Source organism: Puma concolor, chromosome E1, assembly GCF_028749965.1.
Source record: "Puma concolor isolate L17-30 chromosome E1, mPumCon1.1.hap2, whole genome shotgun sequence".
Taxonomy (NCBI): Eukaryota; Metazoa; Chordata; class Mammalia; order Carnivora; family Felidae; genus Puma; species Puma concolor.
This window is the reverse complement of record NC_141680.1, coordinates 19,420,890-19,440,810: the sequence shown is the minus strand read 5'-3', so window position 1 is coordinate 19,440,810 and position 19,921 is coordinate 19,420,890. Positions and strand designations below refer to the sequence as shown.

At 55.1% G+C, this 19,921-nt stretch overlaps 1 protein-coding gene across 3 annotated transcripts; it reads left to right on the top strand.

Annotated features, from left to right (window-relative positions):
- The first annotated feature begins 2,497 nt into the window (after positions 1 to 2,497).
- On the top strand, positions 2,498 to 19,884 carry LGALS9 (galectin 9). 3 transcript variants are annotated; one of them, XM_086686537.1, is made up of 11 exons: positions 2,498 to 2,650; positions 8,376 to 8,467; positions 10,882 to 11,083; positions 12,216 to 12,326; positions 13,495 to 13,590; positions 15,288 to 15,323; positions 15,899 to 15,949; positions 16,491 to 16,532; positions 16,974 to 17,062; positions 17,281 to 17,355; positions 19,116 to 19,884. In XM_086686537.1, the coding sequence occupies exons 1-11, from the start codon at positions 2,612 to 2,614 to the stop codon at positions 19,192 to 19,194; spliced, it is 912 nt and encodes a 303-aa protein (XP_086542663.1). In that variant the 5' UTR covers positions 2,498 to 2,611; the 3' UTR covers positions 19,195 to 19,884. The 3 variants fall into 3 exon arrangements, with proteins under 3 accessions (XP_086542663.1, XP_086542661.1, XP_086542662.1); XM_086686535.1 differs by having other exon boundaries at positions 17,193 to 17,355; XM_086686536.1 differs by lacking the exon at positions 13,495 to 13,590 and having other exon boundaries at positions 2,499 to 2,650; positions 17,193 to 17,355.
- Positions 19,885 to 19,921: the final 37 nt, after the last annotated feature.

The window sequence follows — 19,921 nt, the reverse complement described above, 5'->3', positions numbered from 1 at the left end:
GCCGGGCCCCAGGCTCCTTCATCCTCATCTGCCTCAGCACCTGTCATCTCCTGGTGCTTTGATAGTGGCCATCCTTATGGGTGGGAGACGGCAGACGCCTATTTTGAACAGATCCTTTGGTCTACAGTGCAGGGAACGGAGAGCCTCGGACGAGCATCCAGGACCTTGAACAACAGAGCTCTGAAGGAACGTTCCCAAGGGCTGCCTCTTGCCACCTGGGAATGGGTGGCAGCCACCGCACGGCGACGTGGAGCTGCCAAGGTCGACTGGGACCTGGCACAGTCTTAATTTTTTTTTTAATGTTTATTTAGTTTTGAGAGAGAGACAGAGAGCAAGTGGGGGAGGGACAGAGAGATGAGGGAGACACAGAATCCGAAACAGGCTCCAGGTCCAAGCTGTCAGCACAGAGCCCAACGCGGGGCTCGAAGTCACAGACTGCGAGATCGTGACCTGAGCCCAAGTCGGACCCTCAACCGACCGAGCCACCCAGGCGCCCCACAGCACATCTGATTTCTTGCACTCAACCACGAGGTTCGCTGACGTAGTTCCTTTTTTTTTTTTTTTTTGGCAGTAGGCTAGTCCATTGTATGAATGCATTTTTCCTTTTTGCTGTTGGTGAACCATTGTGTGGTTTCCAGTTTGGGGCTGGGAGGAACAAAGCTGTCATGAACGCATGCATGTGCTTTCATTTCTTTCAGGTAAATTTCTAGGAGTAGACTAACCGGGACATAGGAGAGGCAGATATTTGACTTTATTACAGTCCATCAAGGAGTTTTCCAAAGTTGTATTCTTTCATATTCCAATCTGCAGTGAATATTCCAACCTAACATCCAGTTGTTCCATAGCCAATCAATGATGAAATTCTCCTGGTGTCACCGAAAGGATCCCAGAGACCTTCCCTTCCTTTCCTGCCCCTCCTTTCTGCTCCATCTATTGTCTGCCCCTTATATTTGGTCATATTCTGATTGATCCAGGAATATAATGGGGACGGAGGGTGGGCAGGGGGGACATGTGGGCTCAGTCTCTGGGAGCATCTCAGAGAAGTCAGTCTTTGCAAATTCTGGAGCATCTAGGCAAGGTGCAAAAGGAAGAGAGGCCCAGAGCTGTGCACGGCCCCAGGGCAACCTCTACCCAGCCGGTGCCCGGATGACCCTTAACCACTCTTCCAGGCTTGACCGTGGCCCCTCTCCCTAGCACAGTGCAGGGACCCACATGGCTCTAGGTAAGTTTATTGTCACCTCCCCCCACCCCATCCTCTGACAGCCTATCCTGCTGGTCTCTGCTTCAGTCAGTCATTTCCTTTCACTAGGTACTAAAGCCACTCGAATGCAGTTTATTTCATATGTCTCCAACCGTCTTGTCACTTGGAATGTTCTATTATGTCCAAGACTTGTCCTCTTTCCATTATAAAGCCCAGGGGGAAAAGGGGAGGGGAGAAGAGACGAAAGAAATAAAGAGAGGGGATCTGAAGCTCCCGGGGCACCAGTACAGTCTAGGATAACAATTTCCATTATCATGTCCTCTATTTGAAGAACATTTCTTTCTAATTTTTAAAAAACGTTTTATTTGTTTTTGACTGGGGGGTTGGGGCAGAGAGAGAAGGAGACACAAGGTCCAAAGCAGGCTCCAGACTCCGAGGGGTCAGCACAGAGCCCGGTGCGGGGCTCGAACTCCCAAACCGTAAGATCATGACCTGAGCCTAAGTCAGATGCATAACCGACTGAGCCACTCAGGCTCAGAAAAACATTTCTTTCTACGTGATTGTGTTTTAATATGAGGAGTGGAATTTGTATTTATTTATATATTTATTTTATTTTTTGAGGGAGAGAGAGAGAGTATAAGTGGGGGAGGGGCAGAGAGAGAGAGAGAGAGAGAGAGAGAGAGAGGGAGAGAGAATCCCAAGCAGACTCCACGCTCATCACAGAGCCAACACGGGCTCGATCTCACGACTGAGAGATCATGACCCGAGCTGAAGCCAAGAGTCCAGCGCTTAACCAGTCGAGCACCCAGGCGTTCCAGGAATAGAATTTTGAAAGGGAGAAATACTTTTTGAGAACCCAGGTGTCCTACAGCTCGGGTGGCCGCTGGTGAGCTGTGTGATTGTGGGCGTGTCCTTTAGACTCTGAGCGTCAGTTTCTCTGTGTGCAAGTGGGTAGAAGCAGGCCTTCCCCCACCGCCCCGTGCACGGGCGATGCCCGGCACAGCCCCACTGTTTTCTGGGCCCTGTGGGCGGGCATACGCAGGAGACACGGCCCCACGCTCGTGGACAGTGTCCTCTAGAAACTTGCTATGTCAGTGAGGTCAGGCTCTTTGAATCTGTCTGAACCAAACACAAGTGGTTTGTTGGAGTGGAGCACAGGAGAGAGGAAGGGCAAAGGTCACTGAGGTGAGGCGTGTCTGCTCCCTCCTCCCTCAGTGTACCCCCAGCCCTCCCTCAACACCCTCCATTTCTCTTTTTCTCCAGACCACTTCCTCTTGCCTCTGGCTCCTCCCTACTGAGTAACCGTAGGTTTGCTTCACTTTCTATTTCCTGGCTATCTCCTCCCAGTGCAGAGAACTGACTGCCTGGCTGGCCGTGGAGAGCAGCAAGGGCCACACGGGCAGTGGAGAGATGGCCTTAAGCAGCTCCCAGCCTCCCTACCTGAACCCGGTGAGTTCTGGGGCTGAGGGCATGGCTGGTGCTGGCATGGGCTGGCCCCGGCTGAGCCGGCCGCCTCCGCCAGGAGGAAACAGCGCTGGGTCTGTGGGGAAATGACCCGTGGGTTGCAGCAGGCGGAGGGCAGGTGTCCCGAAGAGGACACAAGGCAAAGAGCAGAGAGCCAGGAGGGGCAGTCCCAGCACACCCCGTGCCGGTCTCCCTTGCATCTCCGGACTGGACTGGCGGGCTGACAACCACCAGGATTCATGCCTCTGACAAAGGTTCACGGAGCTCCCCTGGGAGCCCGTCCTAGGGATTCATGCCTCTTCGACAAATGTCCTAGGTGCGGGAAGTGCGGGGAGGGGGAAGAGGGGGGAGGCAGGCATAATAACGAGAAGAGTGGTGGTTTGTATGTTCACGGGGGCAGCGAGCAGGGCTCCCGCGGGAGGAAAACAGCCCAGCGCGGCGGTTGAGGGCGCTTACTTTGGAGACGGCCTCCCTGGGTCCAGCCATTTTACTAGCTGGGGGGCCTCAGGCAAGTTACTTTTACCTCTCTGGGCCTCAATTTCCACATCTGTAAAAGGGGATCATCTTCGGGCTCACCTCCCAGGGTTGGTAAGGATTAGGCAGGTAGCATATCTAAAGTGTGGCCACAGTGCCTGGCACACTGTAGGGAGGGGGCTTTGGAAGTGTTTTGTATTGTTAGGAGTCTGGAGGCAGTGGGGGACGCTTTCCGGGGGAGGTGTCTGCTCCCTGAGGGGTGAGTTAGCAAGGCAGAGGCAGGCCAAGGGTGTGTGCAGAGGGGCCATCTTGGGAACGAGAGGGGAGTGGGGCTGTCCCTGCAGAGCGGGGCCCAGGGGGCTCCCTCCAACCTTTGGCCACATGTGAGTAGACTCCGTCTGCCCGTGGCCTTGTTTAAACCCTGTGAGTCTTACGACCCCCACATCAGACGTGGGAAACAGAGGAGGTGAGGCCACTTGCCAAATGTCCCCAGATGTTAAGTGGCAACTAAGGGAGGTGCCTTGACTTACCCCCAGAAGAGAGAGGTGCCCACAGAGAGAGAGCAATTAACAGGGGAAGGCAGGCAAGCAGCAGGGCCCAGGAGGCCCAGGAGGCTTCGTAGGAGCCCCTCTGAGCCTTGGCCAAGAGCTTCCGGAAGGGCTGGGCTGATAGCCTGACAGAGGCTGCGGGGCAGGGGTGGGGGGAGGGGGGGGTTGTCGCTAGAGGAAGCTGGGCCTGGCTCCAGTTAGCTGGCCCTCCATGGGGCTCTCAGCGTCAAAATGTGTCACTTCGGGCTCATTCTCCACCAGATGAGGGATCCCAGAGATCCTCACAGGCCCCGACATTTCATGATTCTGGTGGCTAGTTTTTACTTTCCAATCCTTGCATTCAAGGGTTTCAAATGAGAAGGAGAATCTTCCTGCGGGCAACAGTGAGTTAAAACAGGGCCTTGGAGTCCAGACAAGAAAGAGGGTGGGTGCAGTCCCCACAGGCGCCAGGAAAACCTGCCTGTCCCACAAGGGTGCCCTCTCCCAAGTGGCCCGCTGACATCCAGCTGTGGGAACATTGCTTCCTCCCAAGGGTGGCAGGAAGGTCCCACGGCCCAGCTGTTCTGAGGAGCGAAACGCCATGAGGGCCGCCTTGGGAACCTGGCCCCCCGTCTCCTGCCCACTCCCCATACGCCTCACCTGACCAGCCTTGTGCTGGGATTCAGACCCCATGCTTGTCACCAGCTGAGTGGCCTTGGGCCAACTGCCAAATCTTTTGTGCCTCAGTTTCCTCTGTAAAAGTGGCACTCAGAGTGGATAATGAGGTACCAGGGAAGGAAGGTCAGCCACCAGAGGGGCCTCAGAACCTGTAGGGCAATGGCTCCCTTTGGCCGAAAGCCTCCCGCCGCCTCCTGCCCGTGAGCCCTCTGGTGACCCTGGGCCTCCTCCAGAAGGCAGCTGCCGAGGCCGGCAGGTAGAGCCTGGTTCTTCCAGATCAGAAGAGGAGGAGAAGGTCCTCAGCCTCCAGGCACAGCCAGGAGCCGAGAGCAAGTTCTGACCCAGCAGAGTCACATCCTGATGCAAACAGCTGCCATTGTCAAAGGCCTGTGAACCAAGGGGCTTTCGTGTGTGGCAGTGTGTGGCATCTCATCCATCAAATCCTCTCACGAGCACGGTCAGGTTGGTGCTATTGTCCCACTGTCCTGAGGAGGGACCTGGGGCACAGACAGATCAAGTGACTTGCCCAGTAGGAGAGCTGTTACCACAAGGAGGCACGTCTTTGGGACCATAAATCCAAGAGTTCTCTCTCTCTCTCTCTCTCTCTCTCTCATGCGCGTGCACGGGTCCAAATTCCACAACAGACTTGGCCCACCAGGCCTAAAACGATGCAGATTTGTTCTCTTACAGTTCTGGAGGGCAGAAATCCAAAAATACAGGCTTCAGGGGAGAAGCTCTCCTCGCCTTCTCCAGCTTCTGGAAGCTGCCTGCCTACCGCGGCTGGGGTTCCCTCCATCTTCACGGCCAGCAGCTTCTTGCTTCTGTTGTCACACCTCCTACCACTAACTCTGTTCTCCTGCCTCTCTCTTTGAGGTCCCTGTGATGACATTGGGTCCACCCAGATAATCTAGGATAAACTCCCCATCTCAAGATCTGTAACTGAATCACATCTTTCAAATCCCCATTTGCTTCATAAGGTGACATACGGGAGCCACAAAGTCCAGGGATTGGAACGTAGACGTTTGGGGCGGCGGGGAAGGCGTAGTAATTATTCAACCCACCGGACCTCGTTGGAGTCAGCCAGTATTGTCAGTTTCTTTGAATCCATCCACAGATATTCTATGCATAATAGGAGATGAGGTTTTGGGGGTGACAGTGGGGTTCGTGGGGTCCGGAGCCGACGGCCAAGAAAGAATTCCCGAAGATGTCTTTGGTGCAAAAAGGTGATTTTATTGCAGCACGGGGACAGGATCTGCAGGCAGGAGTTGTTGCCCCAGGACTATGAAGAGACACCTGTTATATACTATGGGGTTGGGGGAGGTAGAGTCCAGGGGAAGTTTCCACTGAGATTTTCAAATGCTAGAGACTCATGGGATACTGGAGGCCTACGTATTGTCCAGCTAAGGTTGTTCTTCCCTCTAGCAAGACAGTAGGGAGTCTCTGGAGAAACATTTCACTCCGCCAGCCTCAAGTATTCGTCAATGGGCTGCAGGTTATAAGGAAATTTAGTTTTATCTGCCATTTCCTTCTGCCTGTGTTCCCTGCATCACTGTGGAGGGTGATGGAGGGTGACTATGATCTCTATCAGTTAATCATTAGTTTTTTCCTTTTCCTTTGTTCTTAGGCAGCCAGGAGTCCCTGAGGAATATCACACATATCCCACGGGGTGGGGGCGGGGGTGGGGGTGGGGGGAGGGCAGTGTTTGAGACCTGCCAGCTTGCCTTCTGCTCCCTCATCAATAAGTAAATGCAAGTATATGGCCTCCCACCCATGTTTTTTTCTACAAATGGGGTCATTTCGTATCAGTTCTCAAAGAATTCCCTTCTTCCTCTTCCTTTTTTTGTGGAGGCTACATCGAACCCATTTACTTCACCATCATCCTCTTGCTGAACTTTTCTTTCCAATCCTCTGCTCTTACAATGCTGCGGTTGAATAGCCTTGTCTGCAAAGTTGTACTCAATTTAAAATAATCTCGGTTTTCGGAATTTGGGGACACCATTTAAGACACATTGAAAGCTCAAAACCTTTCTGGGGAAATCGTTGCTTAGGATTAACCTGTGCTGCCCCGTCCCCACGATCTCACCCTCCCTTCTGTGCGCTGATAAACCCACCTAACCACACTCTGCTTTTAGTTCTTCACACTTTAGTGTGGATGTGCTTAAGTGAAGGACGCATGCTTGCCAGGAGTATTTTTTTCTTTTCTCTCTCTTTTTTTAATGTGTATTTGTTTTTGAGAGAGAGAAAGAGCACGAGCAGGGGAGGGACAGAAAGAGAGGGAGACACAGAATCTGAAGCAGGCTCCAGGCTCTGAGCTGTCAGCACAGAGCCTGACGCGGGGCTCAAACTCACAAACCGCAAGATCATAACCTGAGCAGAAGTCAGATGCTTAACTGATTGAGCCACCCAGGCGCCCCTCTCTCTCTCTCTCTTTTTTTTTTTAATGCTTATTTATTTTTGAGAGAGGGAGAGAGCACAAGCGGGGGAAGGCAGAGAGAGAGGGTGAGAGAGAGAATCCCAAGCAGGCTTCGCGAGGCCAGCACAGAGCCCGACTGGGGGCTCGATCTCGTGAACTGCACGACCCTGACCTGAGCCGAAACCAAGAACCCCAGACGCTTAACCAACTGAGCCACCCAGGTGCCCCCAAAATCCTTTTTAAAGAATTCTCCCCCCAGAACTTAGAAAGTTTTACAGAAAAGAAAATCCAGATTTCTGTCTTCTAAAAATTTGGGAGCTCTGCCGGCACAGGGCATGGGTGGTGATCACTGGTTAGAGCTGAACGCACACTGCCCTGTTAGATGAGGGAGGCGACATCTAGTTTGTAATACTCCCCTCCAGTCCCTCTCGCCTCTCGCCTTACCTGGACACCTCACTCACACATATCACCGGCCTGGCTCCTGTGAGCATTTCATTTTTGCAAGGAACTGACCTAGGGGAGAAGTTAGAGAAGGTGTGGACAACTTAAGCGTGAAAATTGACGGGGAGCTAGATGTCTCTCCCAGTCTAATGCAGGTTATACAACCATATTAATTAAGAGGGATTCTGGAGTTAGGCTTTGACGGTTGAGAAATAACCAGTTTGGGGTTTCGCTCAGAGAGCCCAACATCGAAGAAGGGGGGCCGTAGAGAGACACCTGCTAGGTGCCAGCTTCTTCCGCAGACTTTTTCTTAATCATCAAACTGACACGGAAGGGGGGGATTTATCCCTCTGTTTACAGATGAGGAAACTGAGGCAAAGAGAGGTTCAATAAGCTTCCCAAGGCCACTCAGGTAATGAGCCAAAGAATTAGCATTCAGACCTGGAGTACGTCTGGCTCTGAAAGGAGGCGTGCCTCACCATAACCGTTGCTCCTTTAAAGTGGCCCAGGAATGAGAATTTGACAAAGCTGGTGCTGAGGGGCCCTAGGAGGAGGATTTCGGAGGCTGCCGAGGGCCCGAGGAAAGGAACGGGGAGCCGAAAAGCGGAAGTAGAAGAGGGGGCTGCCTCATGGCTGCAGAGAGCATCTGAGGAGAGGCGCTACCTGAGGTGGCTGGAAGGGCAAAGGTCATGGTCACCATGGTTCTATGGGTGGGGAGGGCAGGAGCAGGGGAGGATGCGTTCTTCCTGGACCTGTCAGGCAAGTGGAAGGTTTATCCTCTAGAATGGGTGGTCTCTTTTGGTCCTTTGGGCCTCCTGAGTCCCCAGCCAGGGCTCTGGGGCCTTTGCTAGGAGCTTGACCTGGGGTCCAGCGCTCCCATCACTCCCTCCTCCCATCACTGGCTCCTTCCCATCTCGGGGCCATGTACATGTTACTTCCTCTTAGCAGTTGTCACTTTCAGACTCTCAAGGGAGGCCAGCACCCCATCACATCGTCTCAGAGCCCCAGAGCCTCCCTGTCACAATCTTAGAATGTGTGTGGAACTATCTGGACTCAGATCTGCTCCCTCACAGGCCCGGAGGATCCATGAGGCTGACACACCCAGGCGCCTCTAGCAAGTGCTGGGGGGACGAGACGGAGGTGGGCCCACTGACTGACCTGCCTCTTCTCCCGACAGATCATCCCCTTCTCTGGGAAAATCCAGGGGGGTCTCCAGGATGGACTTAAAATCACTCTCACTGGGAACGTTCTTTACTACAATGGAACCAGGTACCTGGAACTGTTTTTTTTTTTCTCTCTAGCCTCACCCCTTGGCAAACCGTGGCCCCTGTCAGCTCAGGTGGGTTCGCCCTACACCCTCGGAGCCGCTTGCGCCTGGCTCGGGGGATCCCGGGTGATCTGCGTGACACCACCGTCATCTGCCCGTAGCGTCTGGGCACCATTAACAGAGATTCCCCATAGACATCGGGGTGACAGGAGCTCATAGTTTAAGGAGGGAGGCAGGCCAGCCCAGAAGCAGATGATTTTGTTCTGGGATCGAACTTTCTACACCATAACTGAGTGGCAAAAATATCACTTCCTTTATTTCCTGAACTTGCCCTTAAGTACTTTGGAGCCCTCATCTGGCTGATACAGAAATATTGAAACTTGCCATCAAATGCAAGTCGCTTTCAGTGTCAAGGTCTTTTCTGGAAAATACTAAGTCGATCCAAAACACAAACACCATTTAAGTGCTGTTTCCCACCACCCCCCTCCTTCCCAAGGAGGGATTTCTGGGAACAGGGAGGCGGGGAGGCACTCGACTTCTCAGAGGCTGGAGGCCCTTCAGAAGCTCGGGCGGTCTTGGCTGGCCTCTGCTGCGGTCCAGCTTCTCGCCCACTTTGCACGGGGCCTGTGTACATGGGGGCTGTTTCCTGAGGTCCACGGTGCCCACGGGAGCCCGTCTGGACCCGCGGCCTCTCTCAGAAGCCTTTCTGCCTCAATCTCCAATGTCTCTTGCTCACTGTGGTCCTCTCTCTCACCACCTGGCACGGGTTCTGGGACCTCCTGGACCCACCTTCACGTCGCTCCCAGGCCGGGCCCTACCTCAGCTCGGCATCTAGACTCTAGATGACTTCCTCCACCACCGTTTCCCTGCCAGGTGGACATGGTCGCGCTGACCGTGGGACTTGTCCCAGAGCCCTGAGCGCCCCCAGGAGACTCTGAGGGAAGGGAGGCACCAGGATCCCCCTAAACCCTGCCAGCAGGGAACTTCGGGACCTCATCTCTGAACTTCCCTTCTTTCTCTCTCCCTCTCCCTCTGCCTACCCCTCCCCTGGCACCAGGATGGCTTTCTACTCCCATCCTGTCTAACAGAGACTGTCCCCACTTCTTCCTGCAAAGCTTCTGCATGCAGGAGTTTTCGCTTTCGTTTTCTTTTCTTTTTTTTTACATTTATTTATTTTTGAGAGACAGAAACAGAGCATGAGTGGGGGAGGGGCAGAGAGAGAGGAAGGCATAGAATCTGAAGCAGGCTCCAGGCTCTGGGCTGTCAGCACAGAGCCCAACATGGGACTCGCACCCATGAACTGTAACGTGGTGACCTGAGCCGAAGTCGGACACTTACCTGACTGAGCCAGCCAGGGGCCCCGAGGCAGAAATTTTCTAAGAGCTCCTCCAGCAAGAAATCAAGCGGCATCTGCAGGAATTTAATAGAATGACTCTCAAGGGCCGCTTCTGGGCTTGGTGCAGAGCCCGGCACCGTGGGGGATGTGGGTGACAGGAGAGCACTGTGCGTTAGCTGGGGAGACCGGAGTGACCCCGAGAAGCAGGCGGCAGACGACGCTGGTTCGCTGAGCTCAGGGAAGGCTGCGGACAGAGATGCCTCGGAGGAGAGCCTCAGGCTGGAACTTGGTTGTAGGACCTGAGGGAGCTCTGTCTGGGAAGAGACAGAACAAATGTTTACTGTGCCCCTTCTGGGAGCGAGGCTCCTTGGAAGGTTCTTCGTTTTAATCCCTCACCTCGGAGCCATAGGCTGTACCCAAAGGCAGTTTTGATAGTGAGAGGCTGCTTCCAAGGAGAGGCAGGAATGGAAATGGACTTGGGTGGGGCTTTCCAGAACACCGCCTCATTAAGCATCCCCGAAGGAAGTAACTCACCTCCCTGGTGATGGTGACTTGAGGGTAGTGTGGCTCAGAACCGTCACAAATGACGAGCAGTGTAGAGCTGGGGTCTGGGTCCAGACCTGCTGACTTCGGGGCCACCACTCCGCACATCATGTGTGGGACGCACGCCAACCTCCAGTGAGAGACAGAGAGCTACTACTTACTCTGTGCCTTAGAAACCAGATCTGGAGGCCTATTCCCTCAATTCTGCATCGCCTTTGAATTGGTTTTCTTCTTTCCCAACTGAGCTGATGGGGGCTGGCCTCCGAGTATCCACTTGGCGTGAAAGCGTCCACTATTTTTGTTTACCCGTGTTCTACGTATTTTTAGAAAATCATACCGTAAGGGCAGCATGCAACAATTGCACAAACACACATGAAGTCCAAGCTAGGTGGACAGAAAGGATGGCAACAAACTAAGGATGGGTCCAAACCTGCCATGCAGGTTGTATGCAAGTTCGCAGACAGACCAAGTCAAGGGCGTGAGCCTCCCTCCCCCCACTTGGCAATAAACCAGGCTTCGGAATCTCTTTCTGCCTAGGTTTGCTGTGAACTTTCATTCTGGCCCCAGCGACAATGACATTGCCTTCCACTTCAACCCACGGTTCGAAGAGGGCGGGTATGTGGTCTGCAACACAAAGCAGAACGGATGCTGGGGGCCAGAGGAGAGGAAGATGCATATGCCTTTCCAGATGGGGAACCCATTTGAGCTCTGCTTCCTGGTGGACAGCTACAATTTCAAGGTGAGAAGCAGCCCCCCCTCGCCCGCCTTCCCACTGCCTCCTTCCCCTCCCTCCCGGCCCTATCAGGTGCGGTGAGCAGCCATCAGAAGTCACGTGAGCTTTTAAATGGCCACGTGAGCAATGCCATTATACAGATGGCAGGACGTTTGCCTTGTAAGAACGTTAGCGATGGCCACAGTCTGCTCACACACCTTCACCTGCACATCTACAGGGACACCTGTTGCTGCTTTTACTCAGGAAATAGGAACTGGGTAAATCACCGTGGCGCTTTTGGGCCTTGTGGGTCTTTAAAGTTCTAGTTCATTCCATTCCTTTGCTGTAGGCTTTCCTCCCCTGCAGGTCCCTGCTAACGTTTGGTTTTTGCTAATATTGTTGCAGCCTTTGTCCGGGTTCTGCCAATGGCTTAGTTTTACACGGTGTTGCAAATTACGTAAGCAGAGTAGTGTCTCTGGGCTTGGGAGACAGGTGGGGGGTGAGTGTCCCCATGTCTGTCCTTCTCTGTGCGAGCATGGATGTTCCCGTCCCCTCAGTGTACAACCTGCCTCTCCCCTGCTCCCCATGAACATGCTTATGCATATTTAAACACCTCAATGAGCTAACATTAGAAAGATAAACTGATTGAGGCACCTAGGTGGCTCGGTTGGTTAAGCATCCAACTTCAGCCCAGGTCATGATCTCATGGTTCATGAGTTCAAGCCCCACGTTGGGCTCTGTGCTGACAGCTCGGAGCCTGGAGCCTGCTTCCGATTCTGTGTCTCCCTCTCTCTCTCTCTCTCTCTCTCTCTCTCTCTCTCTCTCTCTCTGCCCCTCCCCCACCCGTGCGTGCTCTCTCTCTCAAAAATAAACATTAAAAAAAAATTAAAAAAAAAAAAAAGAAAGGTAAACTGATTGCAATAAACAAATGACTGTAAGCACTAAAAAGCCCAGTAGAGCCCAGTAGGGACTGGGTTCCGATGCACTTTGGATCATAGGCCATGTTCTTACAACTGGCACAGCTCTGAAGGCTGGTGTCCCTGACCCCTGGGGGACAGATGTGAAAACCAAACACAGGTCTTAATTCCTGGGAGCAGGGGTTCAGGTCCCCCGCCCTGGCCTGAGACCACTGTTCTGGAATATGCACTTGTCTTCACAGGTGACAGTGAACGGGAGCCATTTTGTGCAGTACTCACACCGCGTGCCCTTCCACCGCGTGGACACCCTCTCCATCAGCGGTGCTGTGCACCTGTCCTACATCGGCTTCCAGGTCAGAATGTCCCTTTGGCACCTGTCTCAGGGCTGAGTGCAGGGCCCAGTCTAGCTGCACGTAGGCCCTGCTGGGAGGGCCCAATGGTAGCAGCCAATGTCCTACCCAGGTGACTCTGGGAGCACACCTCCAGCTCCCCTGTCCTGTCCTTCTGTGTTACTCACTGTCTTTGTCCAGAACCCTCGTCTCAGTCTCCCAGACACTCTGGCCACCGCTCTCTGTCACTCTCTATTTCCACCATGCTTAGGAGGCCACGTGGCTCTAGAAAGAACCCAGGCTTGGGAATCCAACTGAATCTAGCTCAGATGCCTAGCTCTGCCATTATCACCAGCTGTGAGATCTTACACAAGCAACTGTGCCTCTCCCAGCCTCAGTTTCCCCATCTGTGGAAGGGGCGTAGCCACTGCTGCCCCATGAGTTATTGGGTGAATTCAGTGAGCTCACAAGACGGCCTGCCTGGGCCCACGCCAGGGTCTATTGGCCCCTCTCCGTGTGTCAACATTTTCGAACGTGTTGCCAGCATCTAAAAGGCCAGGAGAAGAAGTTTTGCATTCTGGAAGTGGGTGGTGGTGACGGATGCATGACAGTGCCAATGTACTTAATGCCGCTGGAACCATACACTTAAAATTGGTTGAGATGGTAAATTCACACGTGTGTCACCACAATTAAAGGGGAAAAAAAAAAAGGTGAGGAAAAAAAAGCCAGGATTTCTGGCTTTTTTGAAAACTGGGAGGATGGGGTATGCTGGGCGCATGTTCCCTCAGGGCCCCAGGAGGCTGAGGGGGACCGCTGTCACCATTTTTGGTCCTGGTGCTCCCTGAGATGAGAAAAGCACACAGCAGGCCCTCCATGGGTCCAAGCTCCTCTCTCTCTCTCTCTCTCTCGTCCTAATCTCTCATATTCCCTCCCTACCCAACTCTTTCCCCACGGGCCTGGGGAAGGGAGGGCGAAGGAGAAAGATGGAGGAGGGTGGGGGAGGGTGGGGCAGGAGCTCACTGGCTTGCTGTCCCTCACTGGAGCCGAATCCTCCCTCTGCCTCTCTGCATGATCCTGAACACCCTCCCCGGCCTGCCTGGCTTCCTCCCTCTGGCCCAGGCCCCTGCCTGTCTGAGCTTCCTTGGCTCCATGAATGCTTCTCTTCATGCCTTGGTGCCTTTTGTTTTAACAGAACATGCGAGCAACCCCTATGCAGCCTGCCTTCTCCACGGTGCAGTTCTCCCAGACTGCCTGTTTCCCACCCAGGCCCAAAGGGCGAAAGCCAAAAGTGAGTTCAATGTGGAGGCCTTGGAGGCCGAGCGAGCGCTCATCAGGAAGGACAGAGGCTCCGAGAGGCTGGTTCCAGCAGGCGGGCCCCGTGATGCCTACCCAAAGCTTCCCTGTCTCCACCACACCACCTGGCCCAGAGCTGGGGACCTGGGAGTCGGCCTTCCTTCCCCTCCTTAGTATGCCTGCATTGCACCCACACCTCTCCCTCCCGAAGCCACTGCCTTTCTTGGGCCAGGCCGTCTGACCCTTGACTACAAGGACCGGGCTCTAGTTCCCCACTCACCCCGCCCACTGCGGCAGTGACCTCCCTACACCCAAATGCGACTGCATCCTCTCCCTGCTTAAAAATCCTAAAGGCTGCAAACCCTTCTAAATAAAGCCTTAAATTCCTGGCAGGATGTGCAGAAACCACCCTGCTCCCACCCCAGTCCTGCCCCAGCCCACCTCCCGGCCACACCCCTTCCCCCATGAAGCTTAGGCAGCCTCCACTGCTCACTTGAGGCTCTCTGAGGCCACATGCTTTTTGCACCTGCAATCCTGGTGCCGAAAACACCCTGGGCCACCTCAGCCCCAGCCAACCTCTAACAGCCCTTCACTGCTCTGCTTAAATGTCACTCTTCAAGGGCATCTTTGCTGCTTGGAACATCGTTGGATGTCCCGTTCCCCACCCCCCCCCCCCAGTGTCCCCATGGACTTTGTATATATCTGTGCTATGCCAATTACCATGTCCTGTTGTAACTGTGCCTACGTATCTGTCCCTGTCCCTCCACCCCCTCCTTCCCTACACCCACAAGCCCCTTGTGGGCTGGGACTGTGGGTCGTTCATTTGTGTATCCCCAGCACTTAGCCTAGCATCTGGGCAAGCAGTAGGGGCTCGGTGCATGTGGAGTGTGGTTTGCACAGCCAGCAGAAGGGGAGACCAGCCAGGGCAAGAAGGGTCTGCTGGGTGGGGACAGGGTCTAGGACAGGAAGGGAAGCATGGCCTGGCCCCTCCTTCGAGCACTGGAGCAGCGGGGGCTGAAGAAGGGGTGCCTCTCTACCCAGGCTTTCTGTGGCCCATCGCAGTACAGACAGGGCATGCGCCTCGCGCCCCACTGACTTCAGGACCGGGCAAGCTTCAGGGAGTCTTGCAGGGCAGCCCGACTTTGGCTCTGGCCTGGGGACGACGGGGTGTGGTAGATACAATCAGCCAAAACCGAGTAGCAGTTTGGATTTTATCACTTACTACTGGGAGGAGCTTGGGCAAGTTGCTTAACCTTTCTGACCCAGCTGCCTCGCTAGCGAAACAGGAGCCGAGGGTGCCTCCCTTGCAAAAGTGCCAAAGCCAGAGCCTGGCACACAGCCGGCCTTCACTAAGTGGTTGACCTTACGGATGAAATAGGGCACCGGAAGTAGTGGTTTTGCCTCGGGGAGGGAAGGGAAGCTGTACGGTCTCTCTGCGATCCATCCTCTTCTCCCTCTGGAGGAGCCAATGTGGACGTTCCCCAACCTGACCGTACCCCCAACTCTGACTGTACCCCCCAACCCCGGTGGGCCTGGGATGGTGGGGGAGGCTCGCTCTGGAAGGCTCGCTAGGGAGCAGGAAGGAGGTGAGCGTGAGTCTGGGGAGGCATTTCTCACTCCACTTGCCGCCAGTGTCTCACCCTCGTGAAACACCAACGTCAACTACTGTTTGATTTTTCTCCTCCCCTTCAGTCTCCAGGCGTTTGGCAGGCCAACGCGGCTCCCATTGTAAGTCTCTGGATTTCTCCCATCCTCTTAATTTTGCTTCTTCTGGTGGGTTCAAAGGAGGAGGCAGGCTGGGCACCGGGCCTCTCCCACGGGGAGGCCACCCCGGGCCGTCTGCCTGGCTGTCGTGGGGAGGTGAGGGGGGGGGGGGGCGGGAAGCAGGGCAAGGGGGTTGGCTGGCCCTCGTGAATTGGGAAACACCTTGAATTGCCCCCGTCTGCTCAAGCCCCTGCCCTTTTCTGTGAGCGGCCACAGGAGACCGAGGCCACACATCCACTCGTTCCTCTCTTAAAGCGAGGCTGTGCCACATAAAGTCCCCTGAGGAGAAAGACGAGCCACAGGCCGCAAGCGCAGCCATATTTCTTCTCCAAGTAGAAGAAACCTTTGCCCCTACCTCACCCCCTTGAGAGAAGATACCCCTCCATCTGCCAGTTTCGGGGGATCTGGCGGGGGCCACTGGGCTGCTTACACGCTCAAGATGGAGTCACCTCATAGGGGGTTAAGTGATGCCCTCTGGTGGCAGCTGGTGGTCTTGACGCCGCGGAGAGCCGGTTCAAATCTGGATTTCTTTCTTCCAGACTCAAACTGTCATCCACACCATGCAGAGCGCCCCCGGACAGATGTTCCCTGTAAGTTTGAAAGCTCAGGTCAGATCACGGCCCCACCGTGTGCCCCTTCACCAAGGACTGAATTCTCTAGACCCAGAGGCAGGAAGGAAGTGCAGCAAAGAGGATAGAGTTTTGGGGGGTTGGGCCTTCTGCTCAGGAGGCACATGAGTAAAATGCCCCTGGGGACGGCAAAGATTCTGGAGCGGGTTTCTCAGGGACCGGCAAAAAAACTGGTCCTGCTGTCACTGAGAGGGGAGTGCAGCAGTCCCAGCGTGTGGGTATGAGACTCTGCGTCCTGAGGACAAGCCCCTGGCATGTCACCGCGGGTCACAGGCTTAAGCTGCTGCTGCTTCTCCCTCCACGGGCACAAATCAGATGGGAGGCCTGGAGTTAGTGCGGCTACCTGCAGGCAGGCGGCCATGATGTCAGGGAACATGGCAAGAAGTTTCACCAAGGCTGACTTGAGAAGGAAGGCGAAGCCGAGAGGCCAGGGGCCTCTGGAATGTGGGGGTCCCATGTGGGTGTGCACTCCCAAACCAAACTTCCTGGTCTCTTTCAACAGAACCCCGCCATCCCACCTATGGCGTACCCCAACCCAACCTACGTAAGTGGTTTCTCTGGGAGGGGCGGACGCCTTGTTCAAGTAGGGCAGGGTGGGAGGTGAGGGGGGGCTTACAAAATTAAGGCAACTCTTTAGTAACCTAACGTTTGAAAACATCCAAGTGAATTAAAAGGCTGTTGAAAGGAGCTGTCACCTTTAAAACTATCCCTTCGACATGAGCATAGGCTAGGGCCTTCCCCTCAGCCCAAGCATCCTATGGCATCCGGCCAAAGCTCTTTTCATGACAACTTGAGCCTGTTACTCTGAGCAATGCTGGAAAGTTTTCCGTTGGCATTTACTGAGCCAAGTAAGGATATTACGGAGTTCTTTCTTGAAAATATATTACTCTCAGAAGTGGCCGTCAAACTCAGCTGACAGTCCATATTCATGGAAATTGGCACAAAACCCCCCCTGCGACTGACCTGTCCCCTCTCCTCCTGATAGTCGATGCCTTTCTTCACCTCCATCCCGGGTGGGCTGTACCCCTCCAAGAGCATCATCGTGTCTGGCACCGTCCTGCCCAGTGCCCAGAGGTAAGCCAGGGCCCTCAAGAAGGCTCTCAAGGTCCTCTGGTCATCCTCCCCTAGCTCTGGGCAGGCTGGGAGGGGTAGGGACTCAGAGCTCAGAGGGCAGAAGAGGTTCATGGGAGCTGCCCATGCCCAGGTTCCACATCAACCTGCGCTGTGGGAGTGACATCGCCTTCCACCTGAACCCCCGTTTCGACGAGAACACCGTGGTCCGCAACACACAGGTCAACGGCTCTTGGGGGTCCGAGGAGCGAAGCCTGCCCCGAAAAATGCCTTTTGTCCGAGGCCAGAGCTTCTCGGTAAGATGCCACGGCCGGAGCACAGAGGGTGTCAACGGGCAAACAAAGCAGGGCGTGGAGGGCGTCTGGGGGCACCTTGAAAGATGTGGGAGCTGAGGCCTCTGGGGTGAAACCTGGGCCTAGAAGAACAGAACGTGCCCCACAGATGGCTGCTATTATTGTTTTCCTCGTACTGTCCCACATAGGGTGGGTGGCGGTGCCTCTGCTCGCCAGTGAAGGGACAGGCTCACAGGTGCAGGTTACTCGCCTGAGGTCACACAGCCAGTAAGTGCCAGGTGGGGCCCAAGCATGGGTCATTCATTTACCTCTCACTCATTCAACAATCCTGGACAGGTCATTGGAAATAACAACTGGTCTGTGCAGAGAGCGAAACAGACTAATGGGATCGAGTGAGCCCTGGGGCAGGGGCCACGCTGCCCTGATGGGGACAGCTGTCAGAGGGGGCCCTAGTGCAGCTGAGACCTCAGAAGAAGCCCACCTCACAAAGATCTGAGGGGGCATTCCTGGTGGGCAGCAGAGGGGGCAGCTATTCCCACAAAGGTAGAGTCAGGGGCATGGTCTGTCTAGGGACAGGGAGGCCAGGGGCTTCTGACTAAAGTGACAACAGAAAGGTGTGGGTGGTGAGGCTGGAGGCCCGATCACACAGGGCAGGTGTTCTCGGCCCCACCTACGCATTCGGTTCACCTGGCCCCATCCCAGCCTGGACATCTTATCTTAAAATATGCCATGATACTCCTCACCCAGGCTTGGAGGTGACTGATGTAGGGCCTTGAGAGCCGTGGGAAGAAGTTTGGATTTCAGTGCAGCGTGCTGTTATGTTTCAAGCCAGAGAGCAGTATGCATGGATTCATAGGTAGCTGTGTGACTTTGAGCAAGTGACTTCACTGCTCCGGGCCTCAGTTTTCTCATCTAAAAAATGGGGCTAATATGGAGCGCCTGGGTGGCTCAGCGTGTGGGTTCAGCGTCCAACTTTGGCTCAGGTCGTGATCTCGCGGCTTGTGAGTTCAAGCCCCAGTTGTGTTGACAGCTCAGAGCCTGGAGCCTGCTTCAGATTCCGTGTCGTCTTCTCTCTCTGCCCCTCCCCCGCTTGCGCGTGTGCACTCTCTCAAAAACATTACCAGAAAAATGTTTTTAACAGGGCTAATAGTCTCATAGAGATGTTAGAATGAAATGAAATAATGTCTGTGACAGGCTTAGGACAGTGCCCAGGGCACAGTAAGTGTGCCGGAAGTGTCAGCTGTCCTGGTGACATTTTCACAGACGTGGTCTCGCTGCCTCCTGGAGCACATGTGGGTTGGGAAGCACAAGTCAGGAGGCTGCACTGCGGGGGTGCGGGCATGGAGGCTGGCTGGGTGCCGGCCACTAGGGACATGGATGGCACAGGCCAGTGTTCCTACCCCTAGAGGCTCGGGATCAGTGGGAGAGTGGGGGTAGGGTGGGCGACACGGCCTGAGGGGCATCTGACCAGGTGGGGGAAGGCAGGGGAGGCTTGCTGGTTGGGGAGAAGCCACCTGTATGGGTGCAGGGGGGCAGGGGGGCAGCGCGGCGAGCACAGAGGAAGGGGGAGCGGGGTATGTAAAGGCACAAGGGGAAGAACAGGAGGTGTGTGGAGGGAAGGGTGGGCTCCCCCAGGTGGGCTGAAGGCAGGCGTGAGACTTGCTTCATGTTTGGGGAAGGCAGGTAGGTGGTGGGAGACACGAGCCTGCATTTAGGGTTGAGGACTTTCCAAGGGGAGTGCAAATAACGTGGCCTCCACGCAGGTGTGGATCATGTGTGAAGGCCACTGCCTCAAGGTGTCTGTGGACGGTCAGCACCTGCTTGAATACTGCCACCGCCTGAAGAACCTGCCTGCCATCAACAGCCTGGAGGTGGCGGGTGACATCCAGCTGACCCATGTGCAGACATAGGCGGGCTCCCTGGCCCTGGGGGTAAGGGAAGGGGCGTGCTGCTGTTCGTATCTGCTCCTCACCTCCACCTTCCCTGTCCCTGCCCGGGACTTTCCAGCTACCTGACGATCTGGGGACTTTTCTGGAGAGACTGTGTTCTTGTATGGCTCTGCTTCCGGCTGCAGCCGGCCTGGAGGGGAGGAGGGCAGCTGGCGGCGGGTGGGGGGCGGCGCCTTCCTCAGAGCAGTACCTGGGGCTCCAGCAGCCGCCCCAGTCCTGCCGTCTGAGGAGAGGGGGGTGGTCCCCACAGGTTAAGCCCTATGTTCAGTCCCCTTGGCAGAAAGGGAGAGCCCAAGATCCCAGACCAGGCCTGCACCCCATCTGCCCCTCTGTCACACTCCCTACCCCCTGCCCCCCCCCCCCCCCCCGGTCAACTCCGCCTCAGCCCCAAGCCGTTCATTCTAGTGGAAAGCTGTGTTCTGGGCCCCTCCCCTTTCTCCTACCTTTGACCTTGCCTTGCACCCAGCTCCCACCCTCCCTGCTCCTGGAAAGATACCCTGAGGACGCTCCCCTGATCTCCACCAGCCAGCAGGTCCTTTCCCAGCCTCCTTCAAAGAAAGACAAATGCTTATGGGCACCTGTGCATGGGCTCACTGTGGTTATTGAATGTGTCTGAGACA

Excerpts from the sequence above, each read along its gene's own strand:
- LGALS9 (XM_086686535.1), top strand. The coding sequence starts at position 2,612 with ATGGCCTTAAGCAGCTCCCAGCCTCCCTACCTGAACCCG. Across the intron at positions 11,084-12,215 it reads TGGACAGCTACAATTTCAAG|GTGACAGTGAACGGGAGCCA; the intron begins GTGAGAAGCAGC and ends TTGTCTTCACAG. Across the intron at positions 15,950-16,490 it reads CCCCCGGACAGATGTTCCCT|AACCCCGCCATCCCACCTAT; the intron begins GTAAGTTTGAAA and ends CTCTTTCAACAG.